Below are 22,874 nucleotides of genomic sequence, written 5' to 3'. Positions count from 1 at the left end.
ACATGTAGCCTAAAAAAGAAGCCCATCTTGAAAAGAAGCCCATCTAAGTTCGCGCAAAAAAAACAGAAGCCCAGGGCTTCAAATTGATGTTCTACGATATGCTTTTTGTGTTCTAATGAATTACAATAGTGGCAGGCATTGCCAAGCCTACAACTCCAGTGGCAGCTCAAGCAGTACATAACCTAAAAAAAGTCAGATTGAGATATATGTACAGTGTGTTGTACTAACTAGTAATAACAATAACATGACAGACAATTATTTAAAAGCTTTGTCACAAACACTTCTTTTAAAATTTATTGAAAACATCAAGAAGGAATAATTTAAATACAAATCTTGAAAAAAACCAATCACTTTGAATAACTTGACCTTAAAATGTACTTTACAAAATACATTTTCAGGTTATTTAGGAGATTTTACCCAATTGCCTAATTTTGCCAAGTATGGAAATTAGAACAATGTTCTACTTGATAACAGGATCTATCGATTTGTCTTTAATAGTTTTGTTACTCTACGTTATATTATCCATTATTGAATGAGCTATTGGTAGGTGGGAAGTCCTTGGAAAATTAAGTACAACAACTTTGTTCTGATAGGAAGTTGTTTGAAGGTGATGTTGTCTCTAGTCTAATCATGGTCTAATATGAACCTGACCAAAATAATACATCAAGAGGAACTTGAAAAAAAACTTCCAACTACCTTACCATCTGGTGCCGGTAATATGACCGATTCTATTGTAATACCTTATGTCATTGATGGTAACAAGTTAGTGCTATATATAACTGGTAGTATCCTGACAATTTATATAAAAAGTTTATATTTACTCATCTTGTCAAGTCTTGTGGATATGATCATAATGTGAACTTATGACCATATTTAGGCATGTCACATTTTATCACATAATTTTATCGCATCAAAACATTTATTGTGTTAAGTGCTACCTAGCGTGTTGTCATAACAACATAGTTGCTTTGAAATCAGCAAATTTAAAATGTTTAACATCAGTATTCTATTGATCAGGAAAAAATTTATTAAAACAGAAATCTGTAATGGATGGCAAAAAACTGCCAATAACAACATACTCCTCTGCAAAATTGTAATGGATGTCTTCAGAAACTCCCTTGTTTGACTCTCTGGTATCTTTATTACCTCTCAAAAAAAAGGGAAGGTAAATGTTTAGGCCACAGGCTAAGGGAAAAGGTCAAAACAGTTAACCTAACAAGCTACACTTAAAGAGTGACAACAAATAATACTAGGCCTAGTTTAGGTTTGTAAGGGGTCAAAGCAATAACTAAAGGATTTATGCCTCATGGAACTGATTTATCCAGTCAAAATAATTCTTATCCTAAACTAAACCAAAAGATAATGAACTGAAAGATCGAAATAAAGAATTTACTGATTGATAATATAATATCTTCCTCTCCTACTTGTTAGATTATCTATGAAAAGTTATGATACAAAAAAAAAAAAAAACCTGGCAAAAGTGAAACAAAAACACAATGCGTACAAGTATCATGGAGTACTACTTGAAGATTGAAAGAAGAAAGGATACAAGGATAATTATCATTATCATTATCAACTATGCAACCTAGGATGTCTGGCCTACAGTAGAATGTAAAGTGTGTGGACAATACTCCAGCTTACACTTAAAGGGTCAAGAACCAAAGCGGAAACCACAGCACGGAAACACCTGGGCGAGTCGAGTGGCCAAGCGGTAAGGCAGGGGTGCCACTAGCTACAGCTTTAACCATCGGCGCTGGTTTCAGCCGCTCCTCGCCCATGGTTCGGTTGGTAGAAACAGGTCTTCTCGGATAAGGACTTACTGTAAAATGGAGGTCTAGTGTATACATCTGGCTGTGTGCACTTTAAAGAACCCATTGCATCTTTCGGAAGAGTAAGGGGTTACCCCGATGTTATGGTTCATTTCAGCCCCTGTCGTGTAATGATGTGAACATGTATCTACCATGAAGCGCTTCTTTACAGCTGCTAGGTAGTCACGAACCAATGACGTTGCCAGTTACGTGTTACTCTCCTGCACTTTACCTACCCTTTTACCTTCCCCATTACCTTAATGTACAACTGTAGTGATGAATTATGCTACTGATTTGCAGTGCAAATGAATAATTCTTGGAAAGGGGTAGTAGTACCGGTACTAGTGACGAAAATATGAAAACAAGGAGTAGTACTGGTAAGAGCTATCATAACTGCTACCGTTTCCTATTTCTCACTGACCATTGGTTTACCTATCTACGTACAACACTTATTATCTAGTTTTCCCTAATGACCTTGAGGTCGGGATTCTCACATGTGAAAGGAATATGATTGGTGGGATTATCATGAAGCTGGTAAGATTCCGGAATTGATCCACAGGGATAAACTAGGACTGTGTGCACTCGAAAAAAAAAAAAAAAATCAAGATAGAAATTATGGAATAAATAAGAATAGACCAGAGGCATCAGGTGTTAGATACTGCTTAGCAGATAGCAGTTGAATGGCTGATAAGTAATACGGGCAAATTGCAAATTACGCCAGAAATACATCGCAAATGAACTTGCATCAAATTCGGAGGAAAACATCATCAGAGAAGATCTGACATATTCCCTTGATGGCCATATCAGATACGGACTACTTTTTATACTTCATTTAGCAGATATCCGCAAACATAACAACACTAATTACAGTAATTATAGCTTTTAATGTGTTCAACGCATCAAACAAAAACAATAAATGTCTTATTAAGTGGCAAGCACTCATAATCAACGGCATGCAGAGATATCAAAATGCCAATAGCTATTGCTTCATCTCTCCTTCACCCCTCATCATGATAATGCCCTGTATTTTATCCAAAAAGAAAAATGACCAAGCAAAGACATCAAAATGGCAAAGGCTATTACATCATCTTTCTTTCACCCCTCATCAATATAATGCCCTGTATTTCATCCAAAAGAAAATAGCTGCCTTTTCTTATAACTTTTTTTTTTTAATTTTTTAGCATAACATAATAAAATGGCATGTTTATACTTAGCCGGGTGATAACAGTAGTAGACTAGCTGACTCCCAAGATTAAAGCATAAGGGTGTTTAGGTCAGTGCATAGATGTTCCCTCAACTTGTAGCAGGTGGTGGCAATTTTCACACCTCATTAGATACGAATCATAAAGTCAGTTTGCTCATCATTGCGGCCAATAAAGTCAGTCGCAACCACGACAACACTTGGGAAGTATTAGTCAGTCAGTAAGCATAGGCTTAGCCCATCCTACATTCTTTCTTCAAAAACATGTTTTATGGATATCATTTTGAGCCATTCTAAATTCCATAGACACATTTATTTCACTGGAAGACTAAAAGCCATTTTTCAATCAGGAACATAATTCAAATAAAATAATTATTTATGATATAAAATATAGTATCCATCAATCAATCTTAATTTTGAAGGAAAAAAATAATTTTATAAACTATGAAAGTTAGACAACTAAATAATGTTTTCTACAGCTGGTAAAATCAAAGAAAAACCTGAAATTACATTATAACAAATATTTATATGGTGCCAATTCAAAACTTATGACAAAATTATCTCGAGTGCATTTAAAAAATAAATTAAATAATTTTGAGACTGTAATCATATTATTAAATTAGGGACAGTACAGCAAATAATATGCTGGAAATGAAAAAAAAATTATAATCCAGCCAAAAAAAAAAAAATTTTACATATCTCTTTTATAGATAATGCACGAATGAATTTACCTTATGTTGTCGATTTGTGTGATATTAACACTTTAATAAATAGAACTTGTCCAAAATTGGCATACAACATTGTTACCCTAACAAAATGACACATAAAGTGGAATAACAAATTACATAGATATTGCTGACTGTTATTTATTATCGAAATAGGGAGAATGCTAGCCAATCAATAGCTATCACTAACTCTATTGGGCATTTGGGAGATGCTCCTTTAAGTAAATTATCTGAGATGATAAGTTTCTTGAGCACAAGCTTATTGTTGTGGAGATCACAAAGCTGAGATGCATTGTATATATTGGTTTTGAGCAATTACTGTACGATAGAATGGGATACGTAAAGCGAGCGAGATAAAAAAAAAAGGCAGGCAATACGTGACCTTTTCGGTCAGAGGAAAATGTAATCGTTTTAAGACAGAAATTTCTACAACCAAAATAATAATTATTTTACTGATGAAATGATCATATACATTGGAAATTTATTGAATGCATATTAATTAATTAAAAATGGCAAAACATATAGTAATAATCATTTTAGTGTAATAACAAATTAAATAGATGAAAATTAAATATTTAATATACTAAAGGAATGGCAGTTTTAACTTGTCATTGGCGATTGGTCCATTTTATTATTATAATTTATAATTATTTAAATCCAATCTCTATTATTATTTTATCTCGGTGTCAAAGAGTCAAGAAACACCATCTCTATTGTCTTCGAAAATCATGGTTTCACCTGCAAGTAGTTAACAAATTTCGCTAGATTTAGACTCCTAGAGTCATACTTGTCTCCTATCATCATATGGAATGCATAAAAACAAGTAACTGACACCAAAAACATAAAGAGGTCAGGTTAAGATCAAATTTACATTGTATTATAATTGTTATTATCTATTCAGTTTCCAACAACAGATTATAAATCAGGGGGCCATCTCAATTATTTAGTCATAGGCAACATCTGTTTCTAAGTTACATTTTTAAGATGATGCAGTATTGAGTCTCCCAAAATTCAAAACAAAATGATTAATTATTGACAAAGGTAGAGAATTTTGAAACACACAGGTTAAACAACCTATTTAAGTACTTGCAGGCAAGTACCCTGGTAGTTTCGTTTAGTGGAGCTAGTCCAGTCATAGACCACCCCTGGGAGGATGTTACCCGACCGTCAGGAAATTGGCTTTGAATTTCAACTGAAGGTTGGTATCACCAGTGCCTGATCTATGATTTCTTTGACATGTATTTTGGTCAGTTGAGATCGCTATCCATAATGTCTTAATTAGCATACAGGTGCTCTTGTGAAATGTATACGTAAGCTGAAGAATGCAGAGAAAAATTATGTATAATAATAAGAATTTATTCGGAAACTACACTTTTGAAACAGTGGCACACTTCACATAATAAAGGTGCGTCCAAAAAAAAAAAAAAATAGAGAAAAACCATGACTTAAATACAAGTTGAATAAACGTCACTCAAGCAATTGACAAGGTAAGGCAAGGTATACCATAATCAATACAAGTGTACACATAGTAGAGCATAGACAAATGTACAAGCATGATCAAGTCAAGTACCAAGAATATATTTTATTTCACTTATAATCTACCAGTGCCCAGAATCAAAGGCACACATTTATTTTTAGACTTACTACTAGTCTCTTGTCGTTTATTCATACTTACAGCACCAGCAATGCTCAATTTGATTTAATTAAATGACATAGAAAGAAAATCCAGTAAAAATAAAGAGTATGGGGATGCCAATTCAATCTATGTATGACTCGCACTTAGCACATTAGAAAATATTCAATAAGTAATCCAAATTTGGACCTAATGCATCTTTGGACTAAAAAAATAACATACTAGTGCATACTGAACATGTAGAAATCAACCAAGATCAATAATACTTTCAAAATGCTGGTCAGTAAACAGACAGATAGTGCTAACTGTAAATTCAAACAAGAATATTATATTACCATAATGCTATGAACTTGATGCTGTGAAAAAAGATATACAGTATACGTTCACTGATATAATAATCTCAAGTTTGTTCACACTGATTTTGTTGACCCAAAAGATATTCTAATCTGAACAGGGCTTTAGGCTGTCCGCACTATCAAATTTTATGTGACAAAGTTGTGTGATGTGCCCATATATAGTTCTGATGATGTCATATTACATCCAAATATGGGCATATGACATTTGTCATTTAAAACTCTCATAGTGTGGTCAGGGCTTTGGACACACCTTGTCTGTCTAAAGAACCTTCAAATAGAAAAATAATAAATCATGTTAAAAAAAGAAATAATATTAATTAAATAAATAATTAGAAATGTTGAAATATACAAAGAAAGTATGATTATAGGCCTACATAAGAACACATGCCAATTTTAGTTGGTATCATAGACAGTTCAAAGATTCAAGGCCAAAAAATACAATCAAATTTGCCTAGAGTTACATAATAATGAGTCTCAATTGAGTACGAGAATTAAAAGTGAAGTAAAAGTACTAACAACAGCCAATTGCTTGAATTCCACATTAGAATAGCTCCATTCTTCAGATTAATTTTATCAGATTAACAGTATGTTTGGTCATACCATTATGGACACAGATGAAATACAGTGAGTGGTCCTTTATGTTGTGCGAGCAACAAAAAATTATCATTAAGATGTTAAATCTTGTACTAAAAGCTAGAATGTACTTAATGTTGGTTGAAATGTAGAGAAAACGTGGACAAATTTAGAATTAATACAATAATTTAATACTTTATAAAAATGTGACCATATGGTTAATCATGTTATCTCTTATAATAATTTGCATAATAAGTAATAAATTGATGTAATTTCATTGGATAAGAATGGGGTGATAGAACAAATATTATGAATCGCTTCTGTCAAAAAACCTATTCCTCATTGTTATTATTAGAAAGAGAAATAAGTTATAACAAGGGTAATTAAAGGGCAAAAAGTTTAACTTTATCATTTTCAGTTCTTTATTGAGGTATAGGTAAACTAGTTTACACAACGGCAAACATTTAAATAAAACTTCACTAATCCTTTTAACTTTGTTTTAATTGTAAGGAAATTATAGTCTCAAACAATAAAGCTAGCATGTCATCACTCTTTTTTTTTTACATTTTGAATTTTAACTTTCTGTTAAAAAAGAGGATATTTCCCATCCAGTTGTCATGTAGTTCTAATCTTAGGCAATGATTCTTCAACCTACCTACAACTACAAATTTTCAGTTGTATGCAAATGGCAGACCTAGGATCATAGCAACGATGACAAATTATCAAGGCATGGCAGACATATTGATAGCAAAAATGGACTCTGGCTCACCTTATTAATAATAGATAGCAAAACATAGCTGGCATATGCAAACATGTACTTTGTACATAACTTATCATCTGCAAGTTTCCCAAATATATAGGATAGGATTAATAATATAAGTTAAAAATTATTCCAGTACAAATTCCATATTTGTAAGGTGTTTCAACTTCAACCATAGAAAACTAGACAGGTTTGATTTGCATCATGATAAATTACTGCTAATTCGTTGGTGTATTTACATTGAAATAGCTGAGTTAAATGCTTGTATCCATGGGGTTAGGAAAATATTGATAAACTCACACATAGCCTAGACTTTTTATGTTAAAGGTTTGTGGCTATACCTAATAGATAAATAGTAATGTTTAGTTTAATACTCATTTCACAATTTATATTTTAGTATTTCACTAGTTTTGGCCATGGATATCTAAAATTTAAATCTTAATCATTAACAATTCTATTTTATGAAACAAATTTAAGTGCAAAAATATTTTTCATTCAAATTTTGCCTACACTTTTATTTTTCAGAAGGTAAATTAATATTATGAGTCTTGGTAACTTTTACTTTTCTTTTAGTCCAATTCAATCTAGCTCACAGGAAATCAAAATATAATTCTGTACACTGTAACAGAACAAAAGAATTATAAGGAAACAGTACAGACAACATTATTAACCAGTGACGATAGTATCCCTATACAGGTGTAGCCTCTTAGTCATTCCATTCCCTATAGAAAGCCTGGACTAGAGGCCAAACATAATAGCCTAGCTACAGTCAAGGTCAGAGGTTACAGGTGTGAATAATCTTGCCCCTGGGAAATTCTGTTACTTGATTTCAAGTAGACATGTTATTTTTCCCTTCTTAATCCGTCCTCCTTCCCCATCCTTCCCCCATATAATTGCGGTTTATAATACCTTATCGGGACAAGATTCTGAGGCTTTGAAATGATGGGAAATTGGATTAGGCTTAGCTCGACTACAGACACCAGACATACTACTAGCACAAAAGCCTTAAAAAGTAGGCCTACTAAGAGAAAGAACCTTTTGTACTTCTACTATACATACAGCATTTGCAAGGGAATGAGCATTCGATTTGATATATTTTGTTTTAAACAATTATCATATTTTTTACTTTATATCATGAATCACATTTTTTTTGTACGATTCACATTTTTTTGTATGATTCATATTTTTCTACCACCTTGACTAAATTGATTTAATGTAAAATTACTAAAATAAATTTTGTGACTGATACAGTACTGTTATCATTAAATTTTAACCTTCTATATTATTATTAGCAGATAACATCATGGTTTTTTTTATTATTAATTATAATTTAAAATAATTTTAAGTGAAGGCCAAAATAAGCACAATATATAATGAGTAAAAAAAAAAACTGAATCCAGTAAAAATGTTTGAAATTTAAAAATCCATCTCATTAGCACCCAATGAAAGGGGATTAAGTTAGGTCGGTGGTTATATCCTGCGTTGTTGATCACATACTAAGCTGACTAATCCTCACGACCATGACCACTGTAATCTCTTCAAACGGTAACATATGTCCCTGAAAGCAATGTGGTTAGAAAAACATGCACATGAGCAAGATTCCAAGACCTTTTCCACCTTTAAGGATTTGTCGACTGTTAGACTGAAAGAGATGCCTTGTTTACTGGATCCCTATCGCATTGGAAAGATTTCCATTTGCAAGGAGGATGAAATCCATTATGGAATTCAATGATGAAGTGTAAAAGAGGTTGGCGTGAATAATTACAATTTGGTTTATCTGTGAATCAAGACAACGGATACAGAAAATGGTGATGAGATGGGGAAAACCAGTCAACTGAGGCAAGATTCATCAAGGAAATAGGAAGGAGGGGCAAATCCATCATCTGAAAATTAATGGATGTAATGAGATATGGATATGGAACAAGGGTTTTCAGACACACAAATCTACTGGGATTATATCATACGTAATGTTGCTAGGGATGGTATACTTTTTTTTACAGTATAATCATTTAAAGAGAATCTCTAATGAGATAAATGCAATCGTAAATTCACGCAAGAATGCTATTTTAGAAAATGATTTAATAGACAAAGAAACCGTGTTAACATGATATACAGATCAATTTTAAAATGTCATAAAAATAAGTCTAACTTTACATTGCAATAACTGTTAATAATTATATTAAACATTTTAAAAATTTGAAAGTATTATTATATAAAGAAGTTTAACCAAGGTTAATATCAATGAATTATTACCAGTGTCTTTACTGGTAAACATAAAATAAAACAAGTAATTTTTTGTAGATTTTTAACAGCCTACACTTTCAATGAAAATATTTAGAAAGTTTTCCCTCTGGGATGAACTGATCAAAGTGCTTTCAATTGTGTGGTTGGCCCATTCATCGGCAGGCCTCCAGAAGATGCAGGTCGCTAAAGGGTACTTAAGTTCCCTCTGAGATCCCACTTCACCCCTAGCCTTTCTAAACCCTTTATAATTGTTAACAACATTTAAAAAGTTCATTCTTCCTTACACGACTTATCGCCATGGTTACAAGGACTGGCGAGAAGGCTGAGAGGCACGATGCCTCTCACAGGGGACTTCACAAATGTCAACGGTGAATGTATTATTAATGTTCTGTTTAATTTGCACCGCAATTGTACGCACATTTTCATATCGTTCAGGATGAAATTAATTACGTCAATTACAAGATAAGAACCTTTGAAAGAATTCCAGTAGGCATATACTGTATGTACAGTTATGACAGAGGAAAATAATGTGGAAAAATTCAGTTAAGGTAGAAAAACAGACAAGCCACTCATTGTCAAATTGTGGAAAAAATATGACAACATGTAAATAATATACTCTGAATATAAATGCAGTATATGTTATATTTTTCTCCACTATATTCCCCATTCAACTTTTGTTCACCATTGATAACAACCAAAGAAAATATTTACTTACAATATAAGAGTTGTAAGATTTTGAACTGCCGTACTAAGTTGTGGAATCGAGGTGAGCTCATTTTCCGCCAAATTCCTAAGAGAGAAAAATAACAAAAACAAGGTATAAAAAAAATCACTTGAAAAGTACTGGTGATGAATCAAGTTTTGTGCATTCACATACTGAAAAGGGAAATCTTTTGAAATCCTACAGCAAACAGTCTTCTCACAGCTGTGTTTGAGCAATAGATTTAGCTTCTAGGCTATGTAAGCAAGTCTTCTATTGGGCATTTTACTGGGAAGTTCCATGATCTAATAACCAACACTTTCAATATGCGCTATTTTCTGGCTGTTCAACATTATCGAAATGTACACTCAAAAATTTAAAGAATATGTTCAAATTGTGTTTAACATTTGATTGAATTTTTAAGAATTCTATCGAAACAGAATTAGTTGGCATATATTGAATGAAAAGGATCATGACGCAATTTTTTTATAATCAATAATTTGATGAATTTCTTTGAAATACAGGCCTTCAGAATTGAATCAGATACAGGGGGCAGATCCAGAGATGTCCAAAAAAGGGGTGGGGGGGGAGTAGAAAATGGGACTCATCGAGACAAAACTACCCTAGGAAGTCCGGAGGAATGCCCCGCGAAACATTTGTTTTCTAGAGGAGTTTTGAATGATTTTTTTTTTGGCAGATTTTTTTTCTTTTTCTTTCTTTCCAAAGGGGAATGGGGAGGGAGATACAGATGCTCTTTAAACAAGATTAATGCCAATGGGTAAGGGACCCTTCTTCAGTGCTAAACAGCTTGTACACGTCCCAAAAATTTACTGAATTATTTTTTTGAGAAAAAACACTGAATTTGTATAAGTTTCATTCTCCCTGTTTGTATTACAATTTTAACGACATTATAACAATAGTATCTAGTTTGCATTTGTAAGGAAAAGCAATGTGTTCTTCAGAATTTTTTTTATAAATTACGCTACTGTGCATACATTAGATATCACGTTCCACACATAATGAAAATTACTTATACGGCTGTACTACAAGTTAAAACATACGGAAATATAACGTTATCAGGTCAGTCAAATTATAACTGGCTTTGGAAAAACACTAGCAAGATTCTTGTCTATTACCTCTTTTGTACATCGCCTATCAAAACGAGTATCATGTTTTCCAAATACGATAAACATCTAGGGCTTTGCGTACACGTTGTTCTAGCTGAGAACGCTTGGCGAAATCTCTTATTTCTGGATAAGCTGATTGAACTTCGACAATAAACCAAGACCTATTATACTATATCTGCTACTCTTTAAGAATTGCTTGTCTTCTACAATTATCTTCTTTACTTACAATTGTTTGTAATAAACTTGTTGGATTCTAGGTTAACAGTGAATGGGTTAACAACTTGATCAAATCTAATGCTTTTTCTTATTTTCGAGGAGGCTATTAATTTTGATTTGAGAGCGAAGACAAAAGGTAAAATAATAGTTATTGTACAAACTTAAGTGTGCAAATGTAATAACTCTCTCTAAAGCGATATATCTATTTTGTAATCTTTTTTTAAATAAAATCTTTGCTCATAAAATTCTAATACACCCACAGTAGGATCACAATTAAGCATTTGTGTGATAGATGTTCTAATTGCTACAAAAGGTTTTTATACTTTTAATGGTTCTTGTTTGGCATCTAAGATAAACTATCTTTTAGGAATACACAGGTTATTGTGACTAAGGTGAGGTGGATAATTACAGTTTGAAATACTCACAACCAAGCAAAGTTCTATGTAACATGATATAATGAAATATTATTTACCATAACACAAGAATTCATCAATAAATTTAAATAACTTTAATAATTCTTTTCCTTGAATCTTTATTAACCTCTTGAAAAGAAAAATACAATTATTCAGAATTCAACTTTAAATGAAAAAATTATGATTCATGTTAAATTAATAGTAGTCAGGGTGTTTTTTTTTATGATGTTGTTTATAATTCTTTTTGTGATTCCTCCTTCCGTTGATTTTATGTTTTTGTTTGTTCAGTGCAATATTTTGCAAATATGCAATGGTGGATCCTGGCGGATCTCTGTCCGACGCTGGATTTTTGGGGTTGAGAAGATGAACTGGCATTTTGCCAAGTTTTATTTTCCATTGGGTTTTCCATGAGACATTTGGTAATTTTACAATCAACAGACGTTAACTCTCTATATATTTATTATTTATCTTACTAAATCAAGACTACAAAATATTATTTGATGAACAATCTTTTCACATGTGAATATTGTCATTGAGGGCATCCTTTTTATAACAGTTATAAGAGGTAAAATAATTGTAAATAAAAAATAGGCTAGCCTAGGCCAGGCTAATTAATTAAAAAAATAATACAGCAGTACAAACAAGTTCCTGTCGACTCGTGGACAGCGAATGGAAGAGGAGACTCCCATGAAGTCAATTGTACGTTTTGCTTATTAAAAACAGCTCCATACTTTAAATTAACGGTCTAAACTTGTGCTTGTCATTACAAATTATCAAGCAATACATTGTTTATTCCAGTAAGCTACAGCAGTCTTTCTGCACATACAAATAAACAACATGCTTTTGCTTCGTAGGTTCGCTTCGCGTAGCCTTGCTTAGATTGTTTATATTAGGCTACGATGTATCTACGAAGCCTGCGCACAGGTTAGATTGTTTATATCAGGTTACGATGTATCTACGAAGCCTGCGCACAGGTAAAATTGCAATATTTTGTGGAGGTACTGTATGTCTGATTTATTTTTTCTCTATGTATAGGCCTAAAGAATGAGATAAAATTACCTGACCTTTATCACGAGGGGAAGTCGGGAAAGCTCATTTCCGGTCATTTAGGAATCAAAATTTTCCCAGGGGAGGACCTATTGACCCCCCTTTCATTTTGGGTTTTTTTGGATACATTTTGAACCGCCCTTTTTCAAATCCTGGATCTGCCTCTGATATGCTCTTTTTTTTGGCATATTTTGTTATATATTTTGAAAAGCGTTTTTACAAAATTTTTCACACAGACTAATGTAATTCTACCATCAACTACAGTACAATGTTTACAGAACTAATGAGTATATGGTTTGATACACACAATGAATAAATTTGAATAAATACCAACTATGTCATACATATTTACTCTAAAAAATATGTGAATACCTAATTATTTGACATACTTGACACAGATTGAATACGAGAAAATACAGTTGAACTAAAGAAACAGATAAGTCTAAATATACTTACAGCTCGGTTAACGAAACAAGTTCCATAAATGCCGATTGATTGACTGATGATATGTCATTATCACTTAGATCTCTGCACAAAAAAAACAAAAAAAAAAACCATAATATGTATTTATTCACTGAAGATAAATCGTTACATTGTTGTGTATTGTAGCAGTGACTGATGGCTTATATTAAAGATAGATCATGTAATTATTACATTCTGTTACATTATCAATTGAACTTCAGAACATTTTCATGACATCAATCATAAAAAATACCCTTTAAACACTAAATCTGAATAAGAACCTAATGTAGTAACTTGTACCACATCAATAAAACAGCATCCTACATATGTAATACCAGTGTTATTGAGATGTACCGGTAATGCTAATTGCTACGGACAAGTTCAGATCAATCCTAGCAAAACCGACGAATACATTTCTAACTGCAGAATGATGTGTTGTATACCTTGTGAATAATAAAAGGTTTTAAGACTAATTCATGGCATTAACAATGGATCAAGCCCACAGAAAGCCAGCCCTAATGATAGGATCTATCAAACAAAAGCTTCTCAATAAAGTAATAAAGACTTTAATGGAGATATACAATGTGTACTATATAGTCTAATCTTGACAAAGATCTTGTTTCAAATTTAAAATTCTTCATACATTTTGAATAGGGTCACTTAGTGTTGATAAATAAGTCTTACCATTGATCTACCACTAAATATGTTTTACATAATGTTACTTGCATTTAAATTTTTAAAAATTTAAATTGTTTGAAACAATTTTAAATAAATTGAAACATTTATGTATCAAAGATATGATGCGTCAAACTCTGGGAAGTATAAGGCATTAATTCATGTACATGTATGTTTTATAACGTTACCAGAACATCAAAAACATTATCGTAAACAGATGGCAACACATATTTTCCACTACTGTAGTTAATGGAATTCCATTAAACAGAAGCATTGTTAAACAATTTTGATTAGGCATTTTTAAATCGTCACATACTATTGCTTTTTCTATGGATTACATGATGACTCCATTTAAATTGTGTCGGCTGAATCTTAAAAACAATCATCTCAAAAACAAGATCATTATTTGGAGAATTTAACACTTCATCAATAATTTAATCCTTTTTGCTTTTGCTTCAAATTGAGATGTGCATGTTTTAAATTGGTTTCTTTACTTCATATTTGATTTCTATAGATCACTGAATCTTACTTGGCTTTCTAAGAAAGTAATTTGAAATATAATTCCATGATAAAATTCATTTAAATGAAAAACATAAACTTATATATTGATAATATAAAATATTTGTGTTCAATTTCATAGTACACCACTGCTCTTTTGAGAATTATTTAATATTCTTGAAATTTTCTGAGAATAAAATAGTCAGAACCCGTTTTAATTTTTGTTTAAATGGCTACGATGTTATCCTTGCCTACAGTAAAGAGTTAATACTGTATGTATGCAACAATTTCCATACATTTACATCTGCTGTACTATAATTTTAATCAAAATTACACAATGCTTTATTTAAGAAAATTTATTGCCTAACCTACAAATTAAAAATCAAAATTAATGATATGGTTTTTCAATAAATACTCTCACAAATTTAGATCCATATAATTTTTTAATGAAAAATAGGAATGGGACTTCTGGGGTTTACTATCAAGAAAAGTATCTGGCATTCAAAAGAAAATGGGAGTGGGAGGAGACGTGAAGCATTTAAGCTTTTTTTAGTTACTATTGGTTTATCGCATGTGAGGATGGACGCTGAGAGTTGAGAACTTAATCAAAGTAACCCATGAACTTTAACTCTGGCATCCTGTGAAAATCATGTCGGATTAAGTTTCGGTCCTGACGTTAATAACCAATTTCATCTAGTCTTGGTGATTCAGCCTCCCGAAATTCTTTGATTCGCACAATGTTGTTCTCGGCCCTGTGGTAACACTAAGCCAGATTCTGGCTCCTCTGATCTGAAGCCTGATCAAATTACGTAGCCTAGGGCCAAAGCAGGGCTCCACCAGGTAAAAAGAAGTTCTCAAAACGAGAATTCAATGGCTTGTTCAGCAGCCTGGTATTGTTAATCTCAGCCTCTTTTGAAAATAATGTTTGTTTTCATTAGCAGTTCACAAATCGACTTCAACCTCTCTTTATTTCATTAAATTGCAGTACTAGCCAGAGAAGAATGTTGAACAAATTTCAAACACAAAAGGTGTGAAATAAATTCAGCAGTATATCTTTGTTATTCAAATAAGTTCAAATAAGTATTAAAAGTTGGAAATCTTACTCATATTAGCTAAAACCAGAAGGTGTAACAACAGGTTCTATTAATTCACACAAAAAAGCCATGAAGCTGAACATGATATTTAATGAAAAATCTTTTAAATTAGTAAGGAACAAATGCAGTAAATATTTCCCACGTTGAAAGATACAACAACCATTGTCTTTAAATAATACAAAGCTAATTTATTCTTCCGGCAAATATTATGTAATTGTAAGTACATAATAATATCTCTCTGAAAAATATTATCAGAGTAAAATCCAGAAGCAAACAATGTAAAACCACTGTTGTATGTAGTTGCTGTTGTGGATATTTTTTCATCTCCAACCCACACATCCCAGTTTAATGTAATTAATTATCAATTAAATTCAGTAAAATATTAGTTTACTTAGAGACCTAATAGGTTTAATGCCTATGCACCGATTTATTTCATGCAGCAAATTATGGTACACTCCCCCAGGGAGCTGAGTTTGTGTTCCATAGGCATCGTTCCATTTAATGGCGAAAGACCTAATGTGAGAGTGCTATATAAATACCAACATAATATTTATTATTAATTCTAAGTTTGATAATGCAAATATTTAAATTATAACCGACTACTAGACAGAGCATTATGGTTAATAATATAAAGCACATAAAAACTTAGTTTTGATAGGGCTAGTTTTAATACGGCTACTGTATATTAATACCAACATATCATTATTATTATTAATCGCAGGTGTAATTATGCAGAATTAACTTTAACAGGCTAGACTAACTAAAGGTTTATGGTTAACTTTATTCAGTTGGTCCATCTGAGGAATGTGAGTGGCATAAGATGACTGAAGTAAAATGCTTTTCAACACACAACACACCTGTATTGTGCTTATTGATAATAGAGCTTACACCTTTGCTGAAAAAACAACAGTACTCTTAATCTTAGACAAGACAAGCAAACCGGACTCCTTCTTAACAAGGCAAAGAATGTCAGGTCCTCGTAATCTAAACACAGCAGAAATGGCACATTGCGAAATCACTCAGCTGCCATTGCTTACGCAGAGAGCAACTCAAGTAACTACAATTCAATCACACACACTTAAATTTACGTAAAAACCCGACTACATAAAAAATTTACAAAAAAATATGATGAGATGATAAAAACATAATAAAGCTAGTTTTGAAAACCTAGGAAATAAAATTCCAAGAAGTTATGAATCTGAGAGATTGGAAATAGAACTAACAACTACGAAACAATTTAGTGCTTGATATGTATTCCAAGAAAGAAACAGATGTTAATTTCTTTCTAATCAAAACTAAGCGAAATAAAATCATGATGGAATTACAGACAATTATCAAACTAATTATGGAACATTCATTGCGACAACATTAATAGTGAATCAGAGATAAAATCAAATCTTATCCGTGAATTTAATCATCTTTTATTACCATGGTAACTGAGCAAGTGTTCTGGATAAAAAGGTTAGCATCAATTAACTTTTAAATCAGTTTCTGTGTTAAGCTAAAAAACTTCAAATAATATGAACCTTGCTAAACATTGTATTAGTAATTAGCTTAATTTTTTTTTTATTGAAAAGCAAAGTGAAATAACATTTTGCTTATCAATCAGAAAACATATAATACCATCTTAATATTCTTTGTATCTACCCTAAATTCGCTAGTTATCAACTTAATGATTATGTAAAATATCAGTAAATCAATAAACTACATACAGTAGTTGTCTGATTCTTTCTTAAGTATTTTAATTAATTTTTTCCCATTTTACCACTGATAGTATCTTTAACAATCTCATACTTGCTATAGAGAGGATAGATTGTTTTTTTCAATCTAGGTAGACTATTGTTGAACAGCCAGCCATTTTATAGACCCTGAACTGAGGATAAAATGCAGTCCATGCACAGATTACACATACATGTTAATCTAATCCTCTGGTTGACTGAGGCTGGAGGAGATACACTCTGTAAACTTGCTTGGAACTTGTAGTTGATCTTGTTCAATTGCTTTATGATTCGCACTGAGGTGTGACCGCAGTACAACCACTTTGTTGCTCAAAAAGGAAACAATAATTTACTATTTAACTAGAATGTGTCCGTATTCGTACACAGAAGTGCGAGTTGTGTGTGTTAGGACTTCCTGAAAGCTAACAGTTAGTAGTAGCCATGCCAAGTTTAGGATTGATTGCTAATCCAGATCAAATGTAATGTTTTATGTACTTTTTTGGAAGACAAATCTGCAGAATCTTCTGGCGAATTATCTTACCCAGTGGCGTATCTAGGGGTGTGCACGACCCCCCAAAAACGCTTTCACCATCATTGAAAATGTCCGAAGCAAAAAAAATCATGCTCAATCAGTTAAAAATCACCTTATTTTACTACCTCACTTAATCATTGATCCTCCACTCCACCTTCAAGACCCACTCCCATCAGTCCCTCCCACTTCAAGACCCCTAGATAGGCTACTAATTTTACCTTATTCAATTCTCATCTGGAGATTGATGGAAAATGAAAGCTTACCAATATTTCAACCCATCCACAATGATACACTTATTAATGATAAATAAAATTTTCTTAATACTTTTTAACAGTTTATAAAATTTACATTATTAGAAAGTACAATGTTTTATTATTTTGCTTTTTAAACAATTAAATATGTATAGTTTGTTAGTTTCCTATAATGTTAATTATTGATAAATGTCATGTCAGGTAAACTAATTTTTAAAGTTAATCTAACTTGTAAATTATAGAGCATGATAAAAAATTAATGAGTACAGATGACATACGAAATGTTACGAAAATGATTGTAGAAATATATTAAAATATCGTAATCTTTCTATGATTCTAGGTTCTATACTACCATATTAAATGAATTTACTTAAATCATATAGATTTCTCTATTAATTGTAGGGATAAAGGTTGAAGGTAATATATTTAGAATACACAAAAAGGGTATAAGAGTGTTTAATGTGAGAGTATAGTTGAGTTTAATTACTCTGAAAATTAATTATTAAAAAATTGATCCTTGATCTAATTTTATATCATGCTTTCATTTACCAGGGGACTGGATTTGGAGAGAAACTAAAAATAACTTATCAAATCATAAATTACTTGAGAAACATTTTAAGCAAAATTGTGAATATTTTTAGATAAATTCAAAAAACTATAAATTTCTCCCCACCAGGATTTGAGCCTTGGACATTCAAAGTACAATTTGGTTACTCTACCCACTGATTTATTTAAGTAATAGCAGGGTATACACTCTTGGGCATTCCCTTCCCAAGATATTACATTAATAATCAAAAAAATAGTAAACTATAGTATTTTCCAGTTTCTGCATTATTTAAGAGACTACTGTATTAACATAAAAAAACAAACAATTATAAGACAACTTGATAAATCTAAAAAAATGTTTAAGGCCAAATAAATGAAAACATTTTTCTAATACCCTTTAACAAATTATTTGGGGAAAAATAATTTTCTAATACTCTTCAACACTTTATATGGGAAAAGGTTCATTGTTGTTTATTTAAAACTGTAATGAGAAACTTGTTTTTAGCCTGAAGAAAGTGTTTTTCTTTTTATCACAGGTCAGAATGGATAAATACAATTAAAAAAATGGAAACTATTCATATCAGAGTTCCTTCTTAAAATATAATCATATAAATTGAATAGTATTTATAAAAATTCACTAGCAGCATAATCACAATTCAGTTAAATAATCCAATCTGAAAAAAACTGTAGTACAATGATACTCTAAATTTTCTTTTCATGTCCTTCCTGTTGAAGTGTTCATCTCCTAATCCTGCAAAATACCTGCGATTCTCGTTGTTTTGTCAATTACAAATTACAACTACAATCTGTTGATGGTCGTATTAAGTGGTTGAGCTTTATTAGTTAACTATATGTGCTACGACGACCTTGACAAGTATTCAGAGGCGATCATGCATGAGATATCTTTCCAAGGCCACACTTTCAATTGTCAATCTCGTTTTTATTCTACGACACCTGCAGTGCTAGTCCCGGCCCTTCAAATCGATATCCTCTTCTGCCTCAACACCAGTTTTTCATAATTCTATTAAATACTCTCACCATAAATATTCCTAATCCGCAGCACCGATATAGAATCATCACGTAATGTTATATAAAAGAATCAACCGCCTCATGAGAGCTTTCGCTATGCACTTACTAAAATCTAATAATTCTTGCTTCTAACTTCTGTACAATGTGAAGGTCACTTTCTAATAATAAGAATTATGATTACTGCATGCGATTCGTCACAAAATATCACAAGGCCATAGAATGAAATTTAGAAATATTCATTTAATGCGATTCTATTGCTGTATTACTGAGACAGTTTGAACATGGATTGTCTTTCAACAAAAAAACTATCATTCCCTGTCTCTACAATTTCAATAATAAAAACATCTCAATCTCAGCATAAGAGAAACTGAAGTTTTAATGTGGCCAATGTTGACCAATATTAAGAAGTATTTGAAAAAGTAACTGAAAATTAAAATAAAGTTATTATTCATGACTAATAAAAGCTTCATTCCTAATTAATGGACATTAAAAGATATAATATATGCAGATAACTCTTTGCAAATACAGTTAAGCCTTGAAATAATTATTTAAAAAGGCTAACTTTCGATGACAGACAAAATAAATTTATACAGTGTTAGAGATTATTTACTACAAAAATCCTTAAATAGCAAATAAGTCAAGAGTTTATAAATATAAAAAAAGCATGGGTAATATTTATGTATGTCTTATAATTGTCAATTGTGGTTTTGTTTGTAGGTTTGCATGCATGGCAAATTAACAATATGTTTTTGGTACACCAATAATTGAAAAAATAACCTTACAAAATATAGCAAATGGCCAAAAATACGAATTACAATTTAATATTCATTTAAAACATACCAACTATTTGATAAAAATTATTGTATAGGCCCTATTAGTATTTACTTGTACCATAACATGACAAAAACCTAACAATAAATCCATCATTAGTATCACTGGTATTAGAAATTATTGCTATTGAAATGTCTGTAAGTAAAATACTTTCTATTCTTAATAATTGTTAAGGTCAGAATAATTAAAATTATCATATGAAAATTATTCTTATTTACCATTATTATTGTATGGACAGTGGCTTAATGTTTGTAAATTAGTAATAACCAGCAGGGATGTCACCAGCTTTTTGGAGTGCCGGTCGGCGATCATCCCGCGTTTTCCCGGGGGAGGGGGTGGTGCTGGTCGCTGTATTCGTGGAAGCTCTTAAAAACCAAAAGGCCTAAGTCAAGCAGGCCTAGGCCCAAGGCTAGCTGACGTGATTCTTTTAGGCTAGGCCCAGGTAGGCCTAGGCCAGAATTTGAGGAATGCAACAAAACAGATGAAGATGAGACTTACTGTAGGCCTAATTAAATTCAATAGTTGACATGCTTTGTTTTAGATTAAAAAATAATAATGAACAAATCCCGGCGACAAAGCGTCAATCCGACTGTACCCAGCCACATTGTTTGCCGTAATTTCACATGTTTGACAATACCACGATGAATGCGTATGTCACTGATTCATGTGCACTCATTTATTTATTTTTTGTCCATTTACACACATTATATTTCAATTATAACTAAGTGAAAAACTTAAAATACAAAATGAAAACAAAGTAAAGAAATAAAACATAAATCAGGTTTCGTAAATTTTTAATAATCTTCCTGCCCCGGATCATGCTCTCATAATAAAACACTTGAAGGGTCACGATTTCAACTTTAACCTTTGAATGTGTACAGCAACCGTGTCATGCCGGCCCACGACGTTCGTTATGACTCAACTGGGCCTAGGCTGTTCAGTTAGCGATGAATAGCAGGGCAGTGCAGTATTTTGCTACAATTAACGTAACCACTGTAACATTTTTTATTGTATTCTTCTTGTCTTTATCTATCAATTTAGCTTGTCTATTGTGTTTAGGTAAACTAATTATTTTGTTACAATTTGTAAACTGTTGAAATAATAGTGGTGGTCGGGAGCCTGTAAATCCTGGTCGGAAATGTTGAGTGCTGGACGGGCCCGTCCACCGCCGACCAGCGTGGTGACATCCCTGAACCAGATTAGAGAAGTGATGGTTGATATAAAAGTAAGAGTTTAAACAAAAATAATTAATTTCAAATTCTGTAAATAGACATATTGCATTTCCCAAGTACAGAAATAAAGTGATTGAAAGGTAGATTGCACTTTTATATGATGCACATTGTACAGGTAAATGGGCACCTTTATACACAGGTTAAAATGTTGCTGACTGTGTAACCAAATCTGCTGTACACCATAATGTTGTTAGCACTACTTACGACAGCTTTCTGCATGGTCACCGATTAAATAATTGCTTATTGCTTTCAGAAATTGGTGGCAGATCGTACAAAGCTGAACAATTCCCCTTAGCACTTTTCGAGTGGAAGTAATTGAGAATGAATGGCGAAATCTAGGCAAGGCTTACGCATAAATTGCATTTGTGGCCAGCCTAGGCTTTTGTCAGCCACGAGGGGGAAGTAGTCATCTACAGTGTGTGTCCTTGCTTTACCTTGAATTCTACCCAGCAGGAGGCTACTAGTTTCAAAAGAACTGATGCTAATGAAGAATAAAACAGCATCGTTTTTCACAAAAATAAACATTTAAGTGTTAGCAAAGAATTCACCAGGAAATGAGGTTAATTTTTTTATTCACCTTCAGACATTGAAGCTGAATTAAAATTTTGTTGTTCCTTTTCTCATTACATTTCATATTGGATTGCTTTACTTATTTTACTTTCTTAATTTAAAATGTTGAAAAAAAAACATTGGAAACATAGTACATCCTCATAATTTAATAAGTTTTGTAATTCACTGTACATACAAAAGCCTAATCTGTGACAACGATAATGTGGTATCCAAATCAAAGAAAAAAAATAAACTTAAATTTTTAATGTTAAACTGACAAAGACATTCCCAACATTAAATGTTTATGATGCAATTTCAAATAATAGCCTACTTTAGAGGATGAGACAATAGAGAATCTAGGACATCAAAACAAATACTGTTCTTAACGTTCCATTGATCTAATTGTGTATTCAAAGAAAAACAATTATAGGAAGGGTCATTTTGTTCCAAAAACACTTTCACTTTTTTTCCCCACATAGGCTGATCGTGAACCCATTATCGATCAGTCATCAAAGCTTTAATTACAGTGCCAACAAGAAGGTAAAGCAAAATAGCACAAGGCAACACGTTGTCCATGTTTTGTTACGTTTCTTATCTTCATAAAATTTGTACTAGAATATTCAATTTATTAATTATACATTTTGTAACATACTT

At 32.1% G+C, this 22,874-nt stretch overlaps 1 protein-coding gene across 1 annotated transcript in view; it reads right to left on the bottom strand.

Annotated features, from left to right (window-relative positions):
* The window catches only part of LOC117107896 (leucine-rich repeats and immunoglobulin-like domains protein 2), a 62,914-nt gene that overhangs the window by 28,226 nt on the left and 11,814 nt on the right, over positions 1-22,874 (bottom strand). Inside the window, exons 3-4 of the mRNA XM_033249731.1 lie at positions 13,260-13,331; positions 10,016-10,090 (exon numbers count right to left, since the gene is read on the bottom strand). Coding sequence (XP_033105622.1) covers positions 10,016-10,090; positions 13,260-13,331 — 147 coding nt within the window. The remainder of the gene's footprint in view (positions 1-10,015; positions 10,091-13,259; positions 13,332-22,874) is intronic.

Source organism: Anneissia japonica, unplaced genomic scaffold, assembly GCF_011630105.1.
Source record: "Anneissia japonica isolate Jap-2015-1 unplaced genomic scaffold, ASM1163010v1 scaffold2139_len280258_cov182, whole genome shotgun sequence".
NCBI lineage: Eukaryota > Metazoa > Echinodermata > Crinoidea > Comatulida > Comatulidae > Anneissia > Anneissia japonica.
The sequence above is the reverse complement of the archived record's forward strand: the minus strand, read 5'-3'. Positions and strand labels throughout refer to the sequence as shown.